General features: G+C 37.6%; 1 protein-coding gene across 3 annotated transcripts in view; it reads left to right on the top strand.

The window, feature by feature from the left end:
* Cul3 (cullin 3) overlaps positions 1 to 8,244 on the top strand; it is an 87,953-nt gene extending 79,709 nt beyond the window's left edge. For all 3 annotated transcript variants that reach the window (XM_028884105.2, XM_028884106.2, XM_028884107.2), the window contains 3 exons: positions 1,347 to 1,533; positions 3,470 to 3,615; positions 6,455 to 8,244. In XM_028884105.2, coding sequence (XP_028739938.1) covers positions 1,347 to 1,533; positions 3,470 to 3,615; positions 6,455 to 6,586 — 465 coding nt within the window. In that variant the 3' untranslated portion in view covers positions 6,587 to 8,244. The remainder of the gene's footprint in view (positions 1 to 1,346; positions 1,534 to 3,469; positions 3,616 to 6,454) is intronic.
* The last annotated feature ends 13,691 nt before the right edge of the window (positions 8,245 to 21,935 follow it).

The raw sequence follows: 21,935 nt of genomic DNA on the forward strand, positions 1-21,935 counted from the left end.
GAGCAGTCTGGTCTCCCAACTTAGAGACTCTCCTGCCTCTGGCTCCCAAGTGCTGGGAGTAAGGTGGTCACCACCACTGCCCAGGCCATAAACAGAACTTTTTATTGGAAGGAAATCAGTCTTGATTGGTGATGGGGAGTCTTCATAACAAAACATAAAATTATTTTGTTTTAAATGTATTCCTTCAAGATGATTTATCATGTATCCCAGGTTGGCATCTAAATTCATGATGCTCCTACCTTTTTCTCCTAAGTACTGGTATTATGATAAAAGTCATAGATGAGAAGAATTTGTTTAAATTAAAATAACCCAGAAGCAAATTGATTATATCTTATGATAGTTGAGATACAGTAAATTTATCATTTTATGTCAATCTAAATATTTTTGGGGGTGGACAGTAGGAGGACCTTGGTGCCATTATATCACATTATATATGAAGAAAGATTCTAAGTAAATGCATAAATTTGAAAATTGATATGTAAGTATAAATAAAGATACCACTTAAAAATATTTTTCAGTTCTTTCAGTATAAATAACTTTAAATATGTTATAACTATCTGTTTAGCTTTCTATTCATATAGTATTTGTAATGTCTACAATAATAGTAAACATGTAATTATTTGAAGGAAAGACATGTAAAATAGCATTTCAGAGACTCTTGACTTTTACCTAATTAATGTTTCCATATAGATATATGTGTACTAAGTCATGTGAGTGTACAGTTCTTTTAGTTAATCCTATTGACATGAGAATAGTGGGTTAAAAATTACTGCTCTTACGCCCAGGTGTTTTTATTTTTTCAGTATAACATTATATTCATATCATAACATATATAAAAGTTATTACCTAGACCTCAGAATATGTCTTAACTGATTTTTGTGGTTAATGTTAATTTCCAGTAGTCAAATCTTATTTTGATCCAAGAGGCAGTAAATATGGTCAAATTCAGGTTCTAATGTTTGTTTTCATAATGAAAGCTTGAACAAGTGATCTTGAAAATAAACTTGGAAGGAACATAGTAGTAAATATTCCTGAGACTATTGTAGCAATATTATCCAAATGCCATTAATTTCCTAGTGGTGTCTGCAGATGGCATTTTTTGAGAGCACATTGTATTTCCTTAAGCAGAAATGCCCTTGCCTTTAACAGTTTTATAGTTTGTTCAAATAATGAGATTTTAGTAACAAGTCATAATATTCAGGAGATTTTTTTTTATTGTAAATTAATTCTTTAATAGAATTACCTTTCTCTAGCCACTGCTTGGTCTATTTATTTGCTGATTAACTAATGTACTTTTAATCTTTGGGGGAGGGAATCTAATCATGTCAAATCTAATGAAATTTCAGGAAATTCAACAAGAGACAGATATCCCTGAAAGAGAACTTGTTAGAGCCCTCCAGTCCCTCGCCTGTGGTAAACCAACACAGCGGGTCCTCACAAAAGAACCCAAGTCAAAGGAGATAGAAAGTGGCCACATATTTACAGTTAATGATCAGTTCACATCCAAACTACACAGAGTCAAGATTCAAACAGGTACCTGCAATTCAAGTTTTCCTCTAAAAATTATGTATATATTATATATAAAAAAATTCCTCATCTGCTGGATTTCTTCCTTTTAAAAAGTAATAGTTTCATTATTAATAAAATAATGCCTATAGTATGTTTGTGCTTGGTCCTGAGAAGGGATACCTGCATATATAAAATGCAGCTGAACCCAAATGCAAATGAAAGACAGTATTTCAAAGCTGTATTATAGATTTCTCAAAATTGGTTGTTACCTACAGAAGGATTGGTCTTCAGATATTTCCTAAGTTTTGAATTGTAAAACCAGTATTACCTTTAATTTCTGTTTGTAAATGGCAAAAAACCAATCCCTTCTTTCCAGTGTTTAGGATTAAAGCATCCTGCTACTTGGTTTCAAGGTAAATATTAGTACAGAAAGACATACCTCAGCATACATGTCTCCTTGAAGTAAGATGTTTTTCTCCATCATTCTAAATATGATATCACATGGGAAAAATGATTTCATATTGTGTCTATTTATTGTGTGTTCTCAGGTTGTCTTGAGGGTTCCTTTTGTGTCTTACCTTTTGGAACTAGGATTCTTTCAGGATTTCCATGTTATCACTATATTTCTTTTGTTTCTCTTAATCTAAACCCATACCCTTTTTTCATTTACCTCATGGGGGAGGTAATTTGCTTTTTTTTTTTTTTTTTTTTTTGCTTTTACTTTTTTTTTGCTATTGTTTTTTCTTAGCAAATGATACTGAATGCAGTTTCTCTTGTGCTTGTATCTCCCTGTGTGTGTTTGAGTGAAAAAGAGATTATTTAATTTGATTTTGATCAGACAGATGCATGGATGAGATTAGATAAAATACCAGGGCTATAATCCAGGACCTCACATAAGCTAGGCCATATGCTTCTAACACTGAGCCATGTCCCCAGCAGAAAGCAGTATTCTTATCAAGGAACTTTTCATACAAATAGCTAAATGTTTATGCATACCAAAATAATATTATAAATTATAAATCTACTATATCATGTCTATGTCTGCATATGTCAGCTGTTTTTTTCTTTGAGGTTTGCTAGTTTGATTCCAAAAGTTTCATGCTTATCTCCTTTTAAGGGCCAAATAACAACAAATGGTTTTGTTTTTTGTTTTTTTTTTTTTTTTGCTGCATCAATTATAGCACAGTTGGACATTTATTTTAACCCTTGCTGGTTATATTTAACACTGTAGGAAGGACAGAAGTAACACTCTCGTAAAGGTTAGAATACAGAGTAAATATATGATGAGATTATAAAAAGAATTTTTTAGGTAGTAGATTCAAGGAGTTGGCAAGGCCTGCACAGAAGTATTTCAGTGCTATAGAGAATTCCTTTTACTGTTACCTTAGTAGTCCTTTTTAATTGTTTAACTGATAGAATCTTGACAATACCTGCTGGTCCCTCTCTTGCAGTGTTTTAGGAGTTAGACAGCAGATACTTGACTGCCTGAAAGATTTTGTTTGAAATAAAACTTAAGACATGACAGAAAAGTAAGAGTTGAGGTCTGAAAGCCGTGAACAACTGGCAAATTGTATACTGCTAATTTTTTATCACTGGAGATATCCACTACCATTTTTCTTCCAGGATAGGAATTATCCTAGTCTATGAATAATTGACTTTCAGCCAGGCATGTATCTGAAATATGAAGACTTCCTGGTCCAAATAGTGAGTTCTAGCCTAGCCAGGGCTGTATTGTGAGATTCTGTAAAGTTTTTTTGCTTTATTTTTCCCCATTAAAACTAACTTCTAATTGTACAAAGGAATAATTTATAATTGAGATGAATGAGAATGTTTGCTTATTGTGTGTTATGTGCGTACTATAGTTGAGATGGATTTTTCTCTAATATTAAATTATATTACATTTTCTTTTAAACCAAATTTTTATTTGTATATCTAATAAATGCCTTTATTTCTATTTTAGTTGCAGCCAAACAAGGTGAATCTGACCCAGAAAGGAAAGAAACAAGACAGAAAGTAGATGATGACAGAAAACATGAGATAGAAGCTGCTATAGTGCGAATAATGAAGTCTAGGAAGAAGATGCAGCACAATGTTTTAGTAGCAGAGGTAAGGACGCTTGAGGACGGTCAACATCATTATCACACCACACTGCTTACTAAGAACAAGATACTGTGCATAATTAAACACCTGTACTTCAATATACAATTTTAAACAAATCACCTGTGTTTCTGAACATTAGTAATGGTTACCATTTTTTGAGGGCCTCTTTACAAGTTAGGAAACTAAGGCCCACGAGGGCCCATTAACAGGTAACAAAAGCCTTGTTTGAGAATTGAGAAGTAGTGCTGACAGTTTTAACTGAGAAATGAGAAGGAAGGATTTAGCCTCCTGGGTTTCTGTCTTGAGTGAATAGACAGACAGAGGTTGGGCCCCTTAACTATAAGGTGAGAGAGAGAATAGTTTGCTTCTTTGCTCTGTGTCTTAATTAATAATGGTTTGCACACTTGTCTTTATTTTTCACTGGCATATGTGAAGTCAGGAGTCCATTAAAGCATTAAAAGTCAGAAAGTGAAAGCCAGATGTTAAATTGGGAATTCACATTATATAGGAATATAGTCAAAATGGTTGGTATTAAATTGCTCAGATGTAACATGGGAAATAACAGAAGGAAAACACTGCAAGAAAGAGCCTTACAGTGCCACATTCAGGAACAAGGAGAACACCCAATGACACGGAGAAGAAGCCCTTGAGCACTGGTTTTAAAGGGGTTCCTTCTGAACCAGTCTTAAAAATACAGGTTCACCTAAACCTACTAAATCAGAAATTCTTAGGTCAGCAATCTGGCCTTTAACAGGCTCTGCATAGGTGATTATGAAGCGTGTCCAAATTTGATGACCTTCCAAAGAGAAAAAAACAAAACAACAAAAAATTAAGTACAGTTTTAACACAGCAGAGGAGTGACCATGAGTGAGTGGTTAGTAATTATAAAAACCATAAAGCTTAGATGAATGACTATATCGGCAAATGTGACAAGTTAACTTTGCCATCCATTTTCACTGACCTAATAAGAGTAGATAGATGATGCATCACCCAGAAACTAAGTGGAGGTGGAAACCACCAAGAGTTTGTACTTTTGAGACAGTGGATCCTGGTAACAGGCAGAAAGAAGAGTTCTAGAGGACTAAGTGGTAGAATTAGGAGTTCTGGGATTTGTCTTTTTCTTTTAAATGGACGATTGTTGAAGATGTTTATATTGTGGGGAGGAGGTGCTAGGTGATTAGGACAATGAGGTGGTGAAGTCTGGGAAAGGAAAGGTGGCTGATAGTAGAAAGAGTGGGTGGTAGTAGAAAGAGTGGCTGGTAGTAGAAAGGTGGCTGGTAGTAGAAAGAGTGGGCGGGCACTCTTTCTAACTGAGAACACAGTAGTACAGAGTCTGTGCTGACCAAGAAGTGATAAAAGTAGAGGAACACAATGTAAGGTAGGAAGATGAGGACTATGAAAGGAAAATGAGATGGCTTCTGGTCCCTGTGTAGAACAGGATGGGGGTTCTGCAGGTTGCAGCACCGAGGTTGAAAACACAAGGAGCTCATCAGAATAAGAAATTGTGCCTACAGCAGAGTGGTGGTTTTATTTGTGTTAGGATTTCCCAGGAGTTATCAAACCTTTGTAAAAGGCTAAGTTTAGCCTGAGGGCAGCTGTAAGAAGCACATACAAGTGTGACTAGATATAAGTGATTTTATAAAAACAAAGTATTAGGTGGTATTTGGCCTGTGAGTGCAGCTGATGACTCCTAGTTATACTGATAGCAATTTCATCAAAAAATGCTTATAAAGTAGGACCAAAGAATGTAGAGTGCTTTTGAGAGTTGAAGGAATCTTGAATGCAGTCTTGGCCTTGTAAGGAAGGAGACTGTGCAAAGTAGCTATGTGAACATTCTAGAAGATAATTAAGGATTGGCCATTTCAAGTGGGTGGTAGCAAGATTTTTGTTTTTGTTACTTTTTTTTTTTTTAATTAGTAGGTTTATTAAGCATACTGTGAGAATGTAGAGATTCTAAGGTTAGAAAAGGAGAATACCTGATGGATGAGTTAGGGTGGATTATTGAAATGTTCGCGAGCTTTGAGGACAAAGAGGTTTAAATTCTCTCTGGTCTGGTACTAATTATTAATACCAAGTTCTTACTTTATAAAATGAAACAGCCTCTATTTCAGTTAAAAGCAGTAGACACAGACAGACACACACACACACAAACACACACACACACACACACACAGTGTTGCTAGCAGTAGACTGTGGCTGCTACAGTTAACTTAGTACTGGAAGCACCATACTTAGGCTCTGACTTCAGCTGGAGCAAAGAATGACAGCAGTTGCTCATAGTATTGGGTGCCATTGCTGCAAGTCATTCTATCTGTTAACTCATCTCTGAGATCCCAGAGCTGGATGGATATGGATATGAATCAGGAATTTGAATCCAGGCAATCTGGTCTAGAACTCGTGCATGTAAACACAACACCCAGATTCTTTGAACTGGGAAAATAACCCAGAAGTTAGTAATATCATCATCAAAATGATTAAACTATATGTTGGTATGTAGTCAGACTAGTGAAATCCAAGTAATCCTTTTTATCATTCACATTTTGACACATGGAAGTGAATTCTAACCATCCATAACATTCCCAAGTAAAAGCTTTAAATTTTTTTGGTACTTTTCTGTTTTATCTGTCTGTTACATTGAGGCGCAGAGTATTCCTTCTGCCTCACGCTCTCAAGTGCTTTGCTTATAGACGTTAGCCACCATGTCTATAGTTTCTAATTTAGTTGCACAGTCACTAAATTTTGATATTCTTAGCTTTAAAATGGCATGTCAGCTGGAGTAAAAAGGATTTTTGTGTTTATGTGGAAGTCCTTTAGTTAAAATTTGGCTTATACCTTCTCTTTTTAGGTAACTCAACAATTGAAGGCTCGATTCTTACCAAGTCCAGTTGTTATTAAGAAACGTATTGAAGGACTTATTGAGAGAGAATATTTGGCACGAACCCCTGAGGATCGCAAAGTATACACATACGTAGCATAAAATGCATTCAGAAATTTGATTTATTCTTGGACTGTACTCTTCGCATGGACTGGGAAGTTCTTTTAAATCATTACTATTAAGACGACCATCTCTTCTGTTAAATTGCAGTACATGTTATAGACCACTCAGATCAAGCCTCCTCCCTCTGAGAGTTTTCAACATCAGTTGATTGAGCTTCAGGCTTTCCAACGTTATCCCTGTAGAGATCATCTTTACAGTTCCTCGGGAAAATGTGAATGTGCCGCGTTTTGTTTTCAATATTGTATGAAAACAGGAAAAAATAAACAAATTTAGAAAACACAGCTCATTAAAATAAAATTGTTGGATTTCATTTCCCCAGGTCTTCAGTGTTGATGTAAATGTGTTTCTGTAGTGTTGCTTATTAGCACTTTGCGCATTGTGTAAGTTGGGTAGCAAAAATGGCAAAAGAAACGCAAAATTCCCAGTTAATCTTGCTCTGCTTGTGACATTTTCTTAGCTGGTATTGTTTAAAGGTTTGATAAATATACAAAGGTCCAGGCATACAATTGGCGCATGCTTATCCTATCACTTGCACTTACTAATCTTCCAGCCTTATGACCAGGAACCTTTGTTTGGACATGAGTACATACTCTGAGTTGTTTTGTCCCTGTTGTAATTTGAGGGTTCCAAATTCAGTTCTAAGAGGATTAGGTTTTGCTCTGAGTTATTTCTAGAGAAAGAAAATATTTTAGTATGTATAAATTGTACAATAATTTTTTGCTGTTGTACTTAATGCTAATAGTGGATTGTATAGGGTGGTGTTTTTATTTCATTTATTGTAGACAAAAAATGAATGAATTTAGTATTCACATACACAGTAACTCAAGTATGTCAGAGCACAAAGGTGGCAGCTGGTTATATTTAATTCAGTCCCTTTGAAAAGCACATACATTCTACCCTTTGTTTATAAATATCTTAGCCCCCATATCTATCTCTCTCTCTCTCTCTCTCTCTCTTTCTCTCTATCTATCTCTCTATCTCTATCTCTCTCTCTCACACACACACACACACACAGACACACATACAGACACACACACACATTTGAAATATATTGGTCAAGCTGTGGTACACCATTAATTGTCTGTTTCAAAATGCAATCTAAAGATGCAATAAATAGATTACCTTGATAGTTTGAAGGAAGTCTTCAGTTCTTGCAGCTGTGTTTTGAAAGTGATTAAGCAATATTTTTCAAATGTGATGATTCTTGGGTATTTAGCTCTCCGTTGTCCTCTGAGGAGTCATTTTCATGTTTGCAGAGATGTGCTTTGTGCTGGAGATTTGTGTCCGTTACTCTGTGCTTCCAACCATCACTGAAGTTGTTTTCTACCCAATTAATTGATCTCCAAGGATTATAGTTTGCTTTAACGTCAGAGTATTTTTATCTTTTATTTTATTTAATTTTATTCCTTTTTTTCTCTTACAAGATAATATTTTAGAGATGTAATTAGGGGAAACCACTATAGATTTCTGTCAGAAAATTGTTACTGAGTTCAAGTAACCCACTCTCCATTTAATATCAATACTGTTGATATACTTTTTGGAATGTATGTCTCAGAAGATGGTTTCTGTTTAAATTTATGGTGAAGTTACAATAACTGAATTCTAATATGGATTAAAAACTCCACGTAAATATTTTCCCCATGCGTCTTGGATTATAATTTTTCTTTTAGGCCTGCAAATAGGCTTTTACTGCATTGAAATTTGCTTTTATCTGTACTGTACAATTTTACGCTTTATGATCTTGGTTTCTACATGTTTTCCACCTTTACATGAGACAGTGAAGATGTAACGAATATGGACAGTGTTCTCAATACACTTTGCTCTACTGCATGGGTACCACTAAATGCTGAAGGGTTGCTTTCTGGTTAGAATTTTCACTAAGGAAGCTGCTGCCCTAACACTTTGGAAGTAAGGACATTTCAGGTTGTCAGCAATCGGGAAAGCTATGAAAGCTTCAATTATGAAGTCTCCTAAGTCAGACATTGAAAACAATGAAGTACTAGCTCAAACCATTAAAATTCCATTTTTGTCATCTTCAGTATGGCTGTACAGATCAGGTCTAGCATATATGTAGAGATTAAAGATTTGATACTTGTGCTTCTAGATGCCTGCTTCTGGGTTAAAATAGATTTGCTGGGGAATGCTGGCTCTGCTACCTTACAAAATTCATGTGATGTATTTTGAGGTTTCTCCTCAGCAATAGGTCATTGACATTTTTACCCACTTTTAATGTTTTGAAAGAATAATGTGACTAAATTTTTTTGTGACTTGAATTTTAGGGAAGATGGATAATTTTTCCAGCTATAAAAATGATGTTACCTCTGTTCATTACTTGTTATGTTGTGATTCTTTGCTGTTGTTTTTCATGGGGACAGCATTTATTTTTAAATTGTCATTTAAAAATTGAAAATTTATTATTACAATTAGGAAACAGCCTTACAAAATAAATGGTTGTGATTGCAAGGATTCTTTATGTCAGTGAATTTAACCAGGGAATTGAAGGGGTGCATGCATGGGGCATTGTAAGTACAGTGCAGGAAAGCACCATTTCGAGGCCTAGAAAGTACTTTGTAGTGAGAATCTTGACAACAGTGAAGAAACATTGACTTTTGTTTTCTCAGTATGCTGGACAGATGGAAAGACTTAGGTAAGAACTGGTGTTCTTGTAAATAATGTGTACATATCCAGAAACTAGTACCCTGACTGACACCTTAGGCTTCTGAATACCTAATTCCTCTATTTGAGTATTAATGTTTGATGTTAAGTCTGTACAATGCTTTCTTGAGTTTAATTTGGATATTCACTTTAAACAAATAATACAAGATTTTATCCTTGTCTGTCTACTATACTTTGAGAGTAGCGTAATTATTCATGTTATGTTTTAAACAACAAAAGATTCTCACAGTGTTAGAAAGAAAGCCTCTGTGTTTCATTTGTAACATGTTACACTGTATGGTAGTACTTCATTTAATAAGCACTTCATGTTCTATTGATAAGCATGGAAAATGTAAAAAAAAAAAAAAAAGGGAAATGTGAGTGAAATTGTAAATTCTTTCTAGTCCAAAGAGCAGACACAGTCAAGTCATAGGTAACACTTGTGTGAGCTCTTTGTTGTTCATTGAGTTGTTATATCATCAGCTGACATGACCATTATACCAGAGTTGTTCACAGTAACTGCTAAAAAGTGCCTGAGCCAAGATTTGGACCTTGGTTTAATTCTAAGCTAGGACTCTGGAGCTTGTCCATGTCCCATGCAAAGGAATGTGGTTTTCCATTTAAACCTGTCATTGTGTACTTCATTTGCATGAAGCAATGGATGTAGTGTGGAAATGTATCTCAGTATGGAATTGTGCACGTTTTGTTGGCCCATATTTGATGATTCCAACATCAGTCCAGAAGCAAGGATAATGATGGCTGTTATTTTTGAATATGTCTGTTTAAAGGAAAACATACTCCAAATTCCTAGTATGTGGGTTACAAGGTAAGTGATTAATTTAAATTCTATACTTAAAAACTCCTTTCCTTATTGCATGGTTTTCTATACCACATCAGTTTGTTATCCAGAAGGTAGAGGATGGAAAATGACAATGAATTTAATGATTGTTTATGAAGCTAGCTCTTGGGAGAACTTGAACAAAACTTCGTTTACTACCCTTAGAAATTGTGCATTTGTAAACATGACATAAGCAATTTCTTCCTTGATATTTGGGTCTAACTTGATCTTAAGTTTGCCTCATTGAAATGCCTTAAAGCATTAGATTTGAAGTACATGAGAAGCTCCAAATGGTGTGTGCTGTGTTTCTAGTTAATGAAATCAAGTTTCAACATTTTAAATAGCATACAACTCATATAGCATAAAACTTTCACATGCACAGTTCTTGCAGTGTGAAAAAGTTAAAACCCTGAGTCTCCAGCTTCTTTTCCTGTTCTGATTTATGAGTGCTTTAGCAGGATCTGGTGTGGTGGACGTGGCAATCTAAGCCCCAGATGCTTCAGGTCTTGGAAGCATTGAGTTTCCTAAGTTAAAATTTGTGCAACAAAACTCACTCAGGCATCATGAAACAGGAGCATGTGGACAGTTCACCTGGAAAATTTAAGGTGGTGTCTTGGAGTACCAATTTAGGAGCTTTATTTGGTGTATTTAACACAACTGGTAATTAGAAAATCCATTTTACTTATATAAGTGAACAGTACATACACCTTGTTGGCTCTGGGATTCTGTACTCTACTCAGTATATATTTTATCTTCATTACTTCCTAGCTTCTTTCCTGTTAATTGTGTTTTAATTTTGAGGACCATATGAAGGTAGAATGTATTATCTTTGAAAAAACTGCAAAAATTTACATAGCAAATGGCTTTTAAAGGGTTGATGGTCAAATGTTAAAATGTTATTTTTATATCGTTTATAATCTTGTTTGAATAGGTTTCAGTGAAAATCTTCTAAAGTAGTCTCCCCCCCCCCCAGGTATGGGGGTAAATAGCTTTACTACAATTAGTATGTGTGTTGCAGAATTTCATGCAAATGAAGTGTGCTGGTAGTGTGGTGGTTTAAATGTATTAAAAGACCAATGCACAAACTTGCTGCTGCTGTGGTCACTGCAGCTTCTAGGTCCCAGTTTCTTTTACTGATTTAAAAACAAGGAAAATAAGAAAAGGCTTGAAAAAAAAAAAAAGTGCAACATCCCACTAATAGTGTAGTGCTGGAATTTGGACACAAGTCTTGATGGTTCTAAAACTTGTGTTTTTAATGACTGTTAAGTACCATCTCCAGGAATCAGTGGGCAGGACTGCAAGTTGAATTGGGGTCTTAGAGAATTTTCTTGGCATATATTTTGGTGAAAGTTTTTGTTGGCTTATAGTGTCCTTGATACAGAAACAGCACACACAAAAAACATGTAATGTGCATATTGGTGTATATGGTATGTACATATTCTTTACTATTATTTGCAAAAAGAACTGTCAGATATCAACACCTATGGAGTTAATAGTTTTCTGTTAGCCTAGGTCTATGAAATAACTTCTAGCCTGATGTTTTAAAGGTAGAATTAATAGATGAAACAAGAGTGAGAAGTTTAGCTAAAGAAATAGTTTCAGTGTGTTCCAGTGCAGCTCTAGCAAGAGGCACAGCATGTGTGTAACAAAACAAGACATTGTGACTGTGATGTTTAAATGAAGGGGGTGCGGGAGAGGCTGGGGAAGATCTTGATTTAGTTTCAGAAATTCCTCTCATGAGGTTGCCCACAAAGCATTTTTGTAATATTCCTAAGAAAAGCATTTTTTAAGCAAAAATTTGTATTGTTTGTTTCTATATTCAGCTGACTCGAGCCCATGAGAGGAACAGTCAATTTCCTTGTTGTCCCCAAGGTTAGAGAAGAGTGCCACAAGCTCTAAAAGGCAGTTCAAGAAGGGGAGTAGCCAGGCCTAAGCTTTTTACCCTAATTGCTCACCAGGTTCTAGAAGCTTGGTGTAGGGGGTTCCCCCATCTGAAGTTCATGTTTTTATAGGTGCAAGGTGAAGGCTCTGGGACAACTATGTTTGGGAATCATTGTTTAAGTTATTTGTGTTAAACTAAAGTTACTCCCAGTTTCATTAGCTAAGAATATTCATGTGTAAGTTGTAAGACCCTTTAATATCTTTCTTGTTCTTACTAGACATGAAAGACATGGCACTTCTGTAGTTGAGAAGCAACACAGCCTATTGGTGGCTGAATTAAGCATTGTCACTAAGAGAAAAGTGAGCTTAGAAACCACAGCTTAGTAACTTCTACCAATGACTACTAAGTAAAAAAAGCAAGTGCCTACTGAATGGGCTGGAATTTGTTCTAGAACGATAGGTTATGAAGTGACTTAGTCTGGGTAGCAGAAATTGAAATTTGTATAGCCAAGTTCGCAAATTATGACCATAAGTAAACTATTAACCTGGTTGTTGTCAATCAAGCTGGCTTGAAGGTATTCTATTTTTAGCCTTGGGTTTGGAGTGTCCGTATAATCTAACATTAAGGTAACTTCCAGAAGAATGTAATACTCTTGATTCCCTAATTCCCCAGTGTAAAGTTTGGGTTATTTTTTATGTAATGAGCATTCATAGAATTATCCAGTAAAAGTAAATAGATGTTAGCTCCCTCATCAGATTGGTACACATATTGCATAATCTAAGTATATAAAACCTACAAGCTATTAAAATCCATTTCTGGTTTTCAAGGTTAATGAATTGGAGCCCCCCCCCCACTCTAGCACCATCTTCCAGCTTCTACTGTTGTCAGATTGTTTCTGCCCTTCATAGACTACTCAGTAGACAGTGCTGTTCTCTGTCTACATGAAAGCACAGCCTGGTGTTGACTTATTCATGATTTCATTCTCCAGACTCTGGAACCAGTGGCAGCCTGTAGTAGGTGGCACTGCAACTCTCATGGGAGGTTAATTTCCATATCTGGCCTCTTCTAGAAGATTGAAGCTTTGATTTACTAAGGGGCAGCTGGTGGCATGCTCTCAGTGTGGTACCTGCCAGTCAGTTTGCAGTAACTGCTCACTTCTACCCGTTGATGGTAGCAGTCACTTATGAAACACTGAACAAGTTGAGTGCCCCCACTTCTATATAGTTAGGAACTCTGCATCTGAGCCTAAGCTACACATTAGCTTTGCTATAATACTCTGATCAACTGACCTTATCACCTAGAAATTATTTATTCACTAAATTAAGGTCTCCCTTCATATTTGTTTTGTTTTGTTTTTTTAGAGACAGGTGTAGCTAGAGTTTTTCTGCCTTGCCCACAGTGAGGACAAATCTTTGTTACCCTCCAGTCCCACAGCCGCTCAGACCCAACCAAGTAAACACAGAGACTTATATTGCATACAAACTGTATGGCTATGGCAGGCTTCTTGCTAACTGTTCTTTTATCTTAAATTAACCATTTCCACAAATCTATACCTTGCCACGTGGCTGGTGGCTTACCGGCGTCTTAACATGCTTCTTGTCCTGGCAGCATCTGGCAGTCAGTCCTTCTGCCTTCCTGTCCTTTTATTTCTCCTCTCTGTTAGTCCCGCCTATCCTTCCTGCCTAGCCACGACCAATCAGGTTTTATTTATTGACCAATCAGAACAACTTGACATACAGACCATCCCCCAGCACAGCCAAGTGCAAACCATCTCAAACACCTGCACTCAGGCCCATGGTCCTAATCATCCTCTATGCGGACCTGCTGGGTAACGCCACAAAGAACCCAAGAAGGGCTCCCACAGGACATACAAATCATCCCACAGCAGACAGGGTTTCTCTAGTTTTGGCACCTTTCCTGGAACTCACTCTGTAGCCCAGGCTGGCCTTGAACTCAGAGATCCGCCTGCCTCTGCCTCCCGAGTGCTGGGATTAAAGGTGCACGCCACCACCGTCTGGCTCTCCATTTTTAAGCTAGTATAACTTGCTAAATTTTACCTAAAGTCCCATTTCCCCTGCTTTTTACAATCATGACCAAAAAATGAGATATTAAAATAGTTATAAAACAAGCTGAAATCTAGTTTCGTGTAAGTGCTTTTGAACATGTATGTCTATGTATTGGGGCACACATGCTTGATTAGAGAATAGATCTTTTTTTTTTTTTTTTTTTTTGGTTTTTCGAGACAGGGTTTCTCTGCGTAGCTTTACGCCTTTCCTGGAACTCACTTGGTAGCCCAGGCTGGCCTTGAACTCACAAAGATTCACCTGGCTCTGCCTCCCGAGTGCTGGAATTAAAGGCGTGCGCCACCACCGCCCGGCTAGAGAATAGATCTTAAAGGTTAGTAGATAACTGATGGGGAAAGGATTTTTTTGCTATGTCTTATACAGTTAGTTGGATATCAGACCATAATAAAATGACTTTAAGCCCTAGGTTTTTTTTTTTTTTTTTTTTTTAACTTGCTAAGATCCTTATGAATACCAACAAATTCTACTAGGCAAAAAAAAAAAAAAAAAAAAAAAAATGTACAAACATACAAACCCACATACCTGGAACTTTACAGTAAATTTACTTACTAAAGAATTATGTAAGTTAATTTCCCATTGTTAATTGTATCAAGTTTTATATCTCCTTTGCTTAAAATGGACTACAAATGCATGAATATAAAAAGATATCAACATCTTTACAAAAACTGTTCCATTTATCCATTGCAGCCAGAGATTGACATGATTTGTATTCCTGTCATAATTTCTGATACCAGTTTTAGGCAACTATATAGCTAATTTAAAATCATCTCTCTGGATTAAATTCTAATTCTTTATAGTTCAGTCCAGATTTACAAGGGACTCTAAAAGGATTGAAGTCAGAAGAGGACAGTAGAGCACAAGGGGCTCTCGTCAAGTTCTAGTTCATTCTTGACTTGTTCTAGACATGGTGCACACAAACAGCTATATTTTTGGAAGTTGCCTCTGTTGGCGGTATGATTTCCCAGGTGTAACTGTGCTGTTATCAAACAAACATCTCCAATCTGTGACTTGATTTGTGTATTGTACTTAGCCTAATTTTAAAGGACGTTAGTGTAATGAAATACCAATTAGACTAACATTTTGTTTTTCCATAGAATTCATGTTACCCTGTTTGTCATTTTGGCACTTTTCTCTGTTAGAAGTTAGCTACTGGAGAATCAACAGGAACAAAATAGACAATCTTGAACAAGAAGAGCATACTGAGAAGAATGACAGACGGGGATAGAATTCTGTGGGCATGCTGTGATGGCACATGAAGAGCTCAAGGGAGTGAGGAGTTACTGCATGGTGGAAAGGGTAAGTTGTCACTTTAGACAAGATGACAAGAGCTTTAATGAATGAAAAGATGATACTTTGGGGTGCACCTTGAGTAAGTGCTGTCGGTATGAAAGAAAGTTCTGGCAGAGAAAGATGAGTCATCTGGAGAGGATTAGGGGAGGTTGGCATCTAGGTGCAGAATACAAGAAGGAGACAGAATAGGCAGACAAGAGGGAAGAAACCCAAAGCACAAGGCTGTGAAGTCCACAGGGAGGACTGCGGCTCTTAGTTCATTGCAAGGATTATAAGCAGAGTGCCACAGACCCATTGTTTGCTGGGGCATGGCGATTGCCACAATCTCCAGCTGACGGCAGATGAATACTGGCATCAGGTTAAGAAGTGGCCATTGTAAGAACATGGACTCTGCCAAACAGTACCTGGATGTGGTAGAAAAAGATGTCATTCAAAGGCTTTTGGTGTGATTTTGGTGTCAAACAAGTTTGACATCTTTAAGGATGTTTTAAGTGGTTTTATTTCATTTCTCTTTTTGCACTTATTTATTATTGATATTTATTGTTTGTTTTGGGCTCTTTTGGGAAGCCCACCACCCGGCTCCCAAGTAAATCACACACAGAGTCTTACTCTTAATTATGAATGTCCTTAGCTTGTCTTATTTCTTGCCAGCTTTCCTTAACTTAACCCATCTAGCTTTTGCCTTTAGGCTTTTACCTTCTTTCTGTGTACCTTTCATTATTTCTTACTCTGTAGCTTGCTGTGTAACTGGTTGACTGGCCCCTGGAGTTCTTCTCTGGCTGCTGCTGCTTTTTTCTTCCTCCCAGATTTCTCCTTCTATATCCTCTTTGCCTGCCAGCCATGCCTATCCTTTCTCCTGCCTCACTATTAGCCGTTCAGTTCTTTATTAGACCATCAAGTGTTTCAGACAGGCACAGTAACACAGCTTCACAGAGTTTTTTTTTTTTTTAATGCAAACAATATTCTACAACAGATATTTTAATACAATTTATTTTTATTTTATGTGCATTGGTGTTCTGTCTGCATAAATGCCTGTGTAAGGGTGTTGGGTTCCTGGACCTGGAGTTACAGACAGTTGTGAGCTGCCATGTGGATGCTGAGAATTGAGCCCAAGTCCTCTGGAAGAGTAGTCAGTGCTCTTAACCACTGAGCCATCTCTCCAGCCCCTACTTGTTTATTTTTTTTATAGACTTTCTTTTGGAGTAGTTTTAAATGCATGGGAAAATTGATCATTTTGAGAGAGAAGAATCAAGAGGTCAGTGTGGATCCTTTCCATTTCTGTGGCCAGAGACACCGAGTACTGCACTGTGCGCCTGGGGCCTGGGGAAAGGGAGTGGACTGGAAGTGCACTGAATCATCACTGTATGGGCATGCTGTAAGAACCTTTGAAGGTGCTGCACACCCATGATGCATTGCCTTTCTCCAAGTGTACTGGCCACTGGCATTCTGGAGGATGCTCTCCTGCCTGCTAATTAGACATTCAGCTTTGTTAGTGGAAGATAGTAAGTCGCCACAGGGAAGAAAGGAAAACTTCTAGTCAGATTCCAGCTCTGCTGGCTCAGTCAGGCAGTTTCCCCAGCACTAGATGCCAACAAAGTATAGCTTTCTCTAGCCGTGGACTTCTTTTTTTGTATTTAAAGATTTATTTCTGTCTGTGTACCATGTGTGTGCAGTGCCACCAGAGGCCAGGAGTCAGATCCCCAGGAACTAGAGTTATAGATGGTTGTTAGCCACTGTAGTTGCTGGGAGCTGAACCCAGGTCCTTTGGACGAGTAGCCAGTGCTCTTAACTGGAAGCCATCTCTCCAGTCCTACTCTGGTATTAAGCCCTTAATGTTGGTTCAGCAGCTTATTAGATACTGGCAGTGTAGTGTAGTGTAGGCCTGCACCCCAGCTAAAATTGCTGCTGCCCCACCCCTTTTTGGGCATGCCACACACACAGGCGCATTCACACATGCACACATCACACACATACACACAACACACACACACTTTAAGCAGCTATAGTCAAATGGCTGCTTGACCTTTGCCCCTTGTAGCTTTTGGAGCTACCTATGTGAGGCCACATGTGGAGGAAGCTCACTAAATTAGCATGATGCTGCCTCTAGTACCTGATTCCAGCAATGTCTACAGATATACCCCAACCTTCTGCAGGCTTGGTTCCTTCTGTCAACTCACCACCTGTCTCCACTGGCCTAAACCTGGAACTTGTTCACCAAGGTCTCCCAGCACCGACAGCATAGTTCAGACATTGATCCCATTGTGGCACCTCTTTCTCTATACCTCCCCACAATCCTTGGCTCCCCAGCTTCTCAGAGGATTGCCCCTGCTTGTCTGTGAGCAGGAATAAGCAGGTGCTTCTACCCCCTCTTCACAGAGAGGTGTGAACTCCAACATACTTGTGAGTTTGTCCTTACGTACTCTGCCTAAGCCTTAGAATACCTTGGAAAATTCTCTTGTTTTATAAGTATTTTCCCATAGTAGCTTAAATACTTTTATGTTAAATCATTTAAATAGTAATTCTCCATGTTAAAGTAGCTGTAGATAATTTACTGTTTGGAAACTGTCTCCTATTATACCCATACTAACAGAGGAGTTGAGAATAGAGAGGAGGGTTAGGGGAAGGCCTTTGAGGCACTTAATTGGAAGCTGGGACAGTCAACCAACTTGTAACCCAAAGCAATGCTGCTTTCCAGGTCTCCAGGGACAAACCTCTATGTGTAGGAATAGACAACTTTGTTTGGAATATCACTAATTGTGTAAACTTTTGGGTTTAGTGTGATTTTCAGTAGAAGCATCAGTTATTGTAAACAGAGAAAGCATAAGATATCAGGATGTCTCCTGATGTGTCTTTGTATGACTTTAGTATGTTACTGTTACTCTAAGAACTGGAACGTTTAGTGAGTAGAATAGGAATGAGCTTATCATCCCAAAGCACCTATGATGGATGGAGAAACACACAGTAAACATGAAAAGAAGTACATAAAAGAGTATGTTTCTGAAGAAGTTGTGCAAAGGACAGGAGTGGCAGGAGTAGATTAGAATGGCATCTAGGGTTAGGAAGTCCTTTTGGAAGAAGTAGTATATGGGCTGAAACCTAAACATGGACAGAGGTAAACAGAACTGAGCAAAGAGTGTATTTGCTAGAATGTATAGCAAATAAAAGGAGAGGCTTTGTAGAGTCTGTTGACAGAGAAGACAACTGAAAACATTAGTGACTGGGAAATGACAGGAGAAGGTGGGGTGATGGGCATATAGAGGGTGAACTATTGCCTTGGACAGAAAGCTGGACCCTATGTGGCTCGTGTTTTGTGACCTTTCATAAACCCCCACAACCAACAATTTTGGTTTTAACTTTCCCATGAGAATTTCCTTTCATATTTAAGATTATCTCACTGCTTATCCCCCCTATTCTTCCTCTTTTACTTCCAGTTATATGTGTTCCTGTGTGTCCAGCTAAGCTGAAGCATCTTAAGGGAGGTAGCCTCTTTACAGAAAATGTATGCCCACAGAATATATATCCATTCTACCATGTTTGTCTTCTCTAGAAATTCCTATGTTGAAGCCTCATCTCCAAGATGTTTACATTGCTGCAGCCTTTGAAAATGGGGTAAGTTGTGAGGGCAGAACCTGTAAGGACACAGCACCCAAGTGTCCTGTATGATGTCTCCCGTGAGTTCTCTCCAGATAACACACTTGCCTGTACTGTCACCTTGTTCTCCCTGCCTCCAAGAAACTCAACAAATCAATTTCGGTTACAGTTTCTAAATTCCCCAGTTTATGGCATTTTGTCATAGTAACTAGAACAAACTAAAACATGTTCTCATCATGAAGACAAGAACTTGGAAGTCTAAAGGGAACCACTTTCCAGTGCAGCCTCCTGGTACCTTAGTCACTTTAGTTCATCCACTAATTACTGATTCTTGCTGAAAACTCTTGACATAAAAGTCATCACAAATATTTGAAGGTCTTGATTGTAGCAGAAATCTGTTTTTATGACAGTTATAAAAATACATGTATATATGAATTTATAATTATTCAATTAATTTCATTCCTACACTTAAGTATGAGTTGCTTCCTATGTAGAACACAAATCTCCTAGGTAGTCTTCTGAGTCTATGGATGGACTGAATCCACACAACCCTTCTGTTACTGTTTTTCCTAATTTTCAGTGTGTCCCACACGAAAGTTACTAACCCATGAATTGTCTCGTACATTTGGAGGCACGAGGGAGAGAGTTCATGCCTTTTCCTTCACTGACTTTTCTACAGTCTCCAACCCCTCTTGCCTCAGCCTCTTCCTGCAGCCATGTAGCATCTTCAACTCCATCTCCCGCTCCTTCTGTTGCACCTTTCTCTCTGACTCCTACCCTTTCTGGTCCTCTCTCAAGAGTCCCAAGATACTATAGGATAATCTTCCTGCTCAAGATTATTTAAATTAATCGCAGCTGCTGAGTAGTCATGTGCTCTGGGGAAACCATTATATAGTATATTATACCAAGAAAACTAATTATATTTACTTTTTATGAAAAATAAACATTAAAATAAGGTCAACCTTTATTTTTTGTTTCAAATGGGAACCTGAGGGATTTAACAGCTTCTGCTTAATAATGTGATATGTGTTGATTAAAAAAACATCAGGAGAGATGTAAATTCCATTTCTTCCCTTCACATTGATAAGTTTCTTTGTTCCAGTTGCTTTATAACAGGAAGTATTATTATGACCTATTAAAAGACCGTCCTTGGGCTAGCAAGTTGGTTCAGAGGGTAATGATGTTTGCCACCATGTCTGACCTGAGTTCAGTCACCAGGATCAACATTTTCCAGTTTTATCACTATCCTGATTAGTACTAACTTTTCAACAGCTGGACTTTTCCAGTCGTCGCATAAATCAGCTGAGCTGAATATACTATGTTGCCTTTTTCTTGTTAAAAAAATCTTAATTCCTCACCTCAAATGGAACAACTGGCATCTAATTGGACTTGTATCTCTCAGTTTGCAAATCTTTTCTACACACAAATGAAATATGCTTCATTCATTTGTGTGTGTGAAAGTTGGAGGAGGACTTGTGGGAGTCTGTTTTCCCTTTCTACCATTGGGATCCTGAGGTTAGATATCAGGTCATCAGGCCTGGCTGATTGGCTATTATCTCTGGAGCCATCTCACTGACCTTATGGGGTTTGGACAGGGTCTCATTATGTAGACCAGTCTGACCTTGAACTCACAGAGATCTACCTACCTCTGCCTCCCACCTGTGCCACCAGGCCTGACCCCCTTTGTTTAACTTTTTCCTTTGCTTTTAATGTAACCCCCTTTGTGGTTTTGGTTCAGAGTTGGTATATTCCTTAAGAGAGTTGTGTAAGCATCTTCATGTATGTAAGGAATTCTTAACAGCTACTGCTAAACCAATCTAAATCTACTTCAATTCTTATTGCTTTTGTTTTTTTTCAAATGCAAAGATGATAAGTTGTCACATGTTTCATCAGCACGAAAATATTAAGACATAAAAATTATACTCTAGACCTTGACATTCATTTTCTAGTGGTCAAATACTTTTGGTGGCCTTCTTTAAATGACTTGTACAACTACAGAAAAGGGTAGCCTTAATTTTTTTAATTATACATTTGTGTGTGCCCCACTCCTTTCAACTAGAAAAGATCTTATTTCCTAAATATTACCTCTTTCCAAGAGCCCATCTAATTATGAACCTGTCAGTGAACTAATTCATTGGTGAGTTCAGAATCCTTAATGATTCAATCACTTCCCAAAATCCATCCTTCTTGCTTCTGCTGTGGTTTTTGACTAGTGCATACTGTCGTGTACCTACTGTTCCAATGTTCCAATGTTGTGACGAACAGCTTCACTGCCCTGTGGAATCCTTGTATTCCTGTCTTCCATTCCCCCCCTTGTCTACTCAAAAAACTGTTGATCTTTTTACTGCCTCTATTGTCATACCATTGGACCCACACAGCCAGTGGCTCCCCAGGTTGCCTCTGTTCACTTAGCAAGATGCACTTTTCATGTGTGGATAGCTCACTCCTTTGTCATTGAAAATTTCTATACTCCACAGCAAGGAGCTATCAGTCTATTATTCATCAATCAAATGACACCCTGTGATTTTCAAGTTTAAGATTTCTTCCTTTATTTTAGATATATCCATTTTCACATGCATGTGGTTTATCTTTTTATTGTTTTAGCATTGTATGGGTTTTCAGTGTTAGCAAAGTCCAACTTTCATATATTGCTGCCTGAGGGACCAGCCTCTAGGCAGCTTAGGGATCAAAGGGAAATCCACAGCATCAGCACATACTAGACTTTTCTATCTGAAGGGATTGGGAAAAAGACACTCACGGACTGTCTTGATAGTTTTCTTCAGACCTTTTCTTTAATCTTCTTTTGCATTCTCTATTCTTTATTGTCCTGGTGATCTCCTCTCATTCCTAATGTTTTTTTCTAACTCATTTTAACTCTTTCATTCTTGATGTTTTCCTTCTAATTCTCATTCTTGAGAGTTAAAAATCTCTCTTTAACTCCATCTCTATTCTTTTCCTTACAGCTTATATATCCCAACAAATCTTTCA

The sequence above is a fragment of the Peromyscus leucopus genome, chromosome 13 (genome assembly GCF_004664715.2).
Source record: "Peromyscus leucopus breed LL Stock chromosome 13, UCI_PerLeu_2.1, whole genome shotgun sequence".
NCBI lineage: Eukaryota > Metazoa > Chordata > Mammalia > Rodentia > Cricetidae > Peromyscus > Peromyscus leucopus.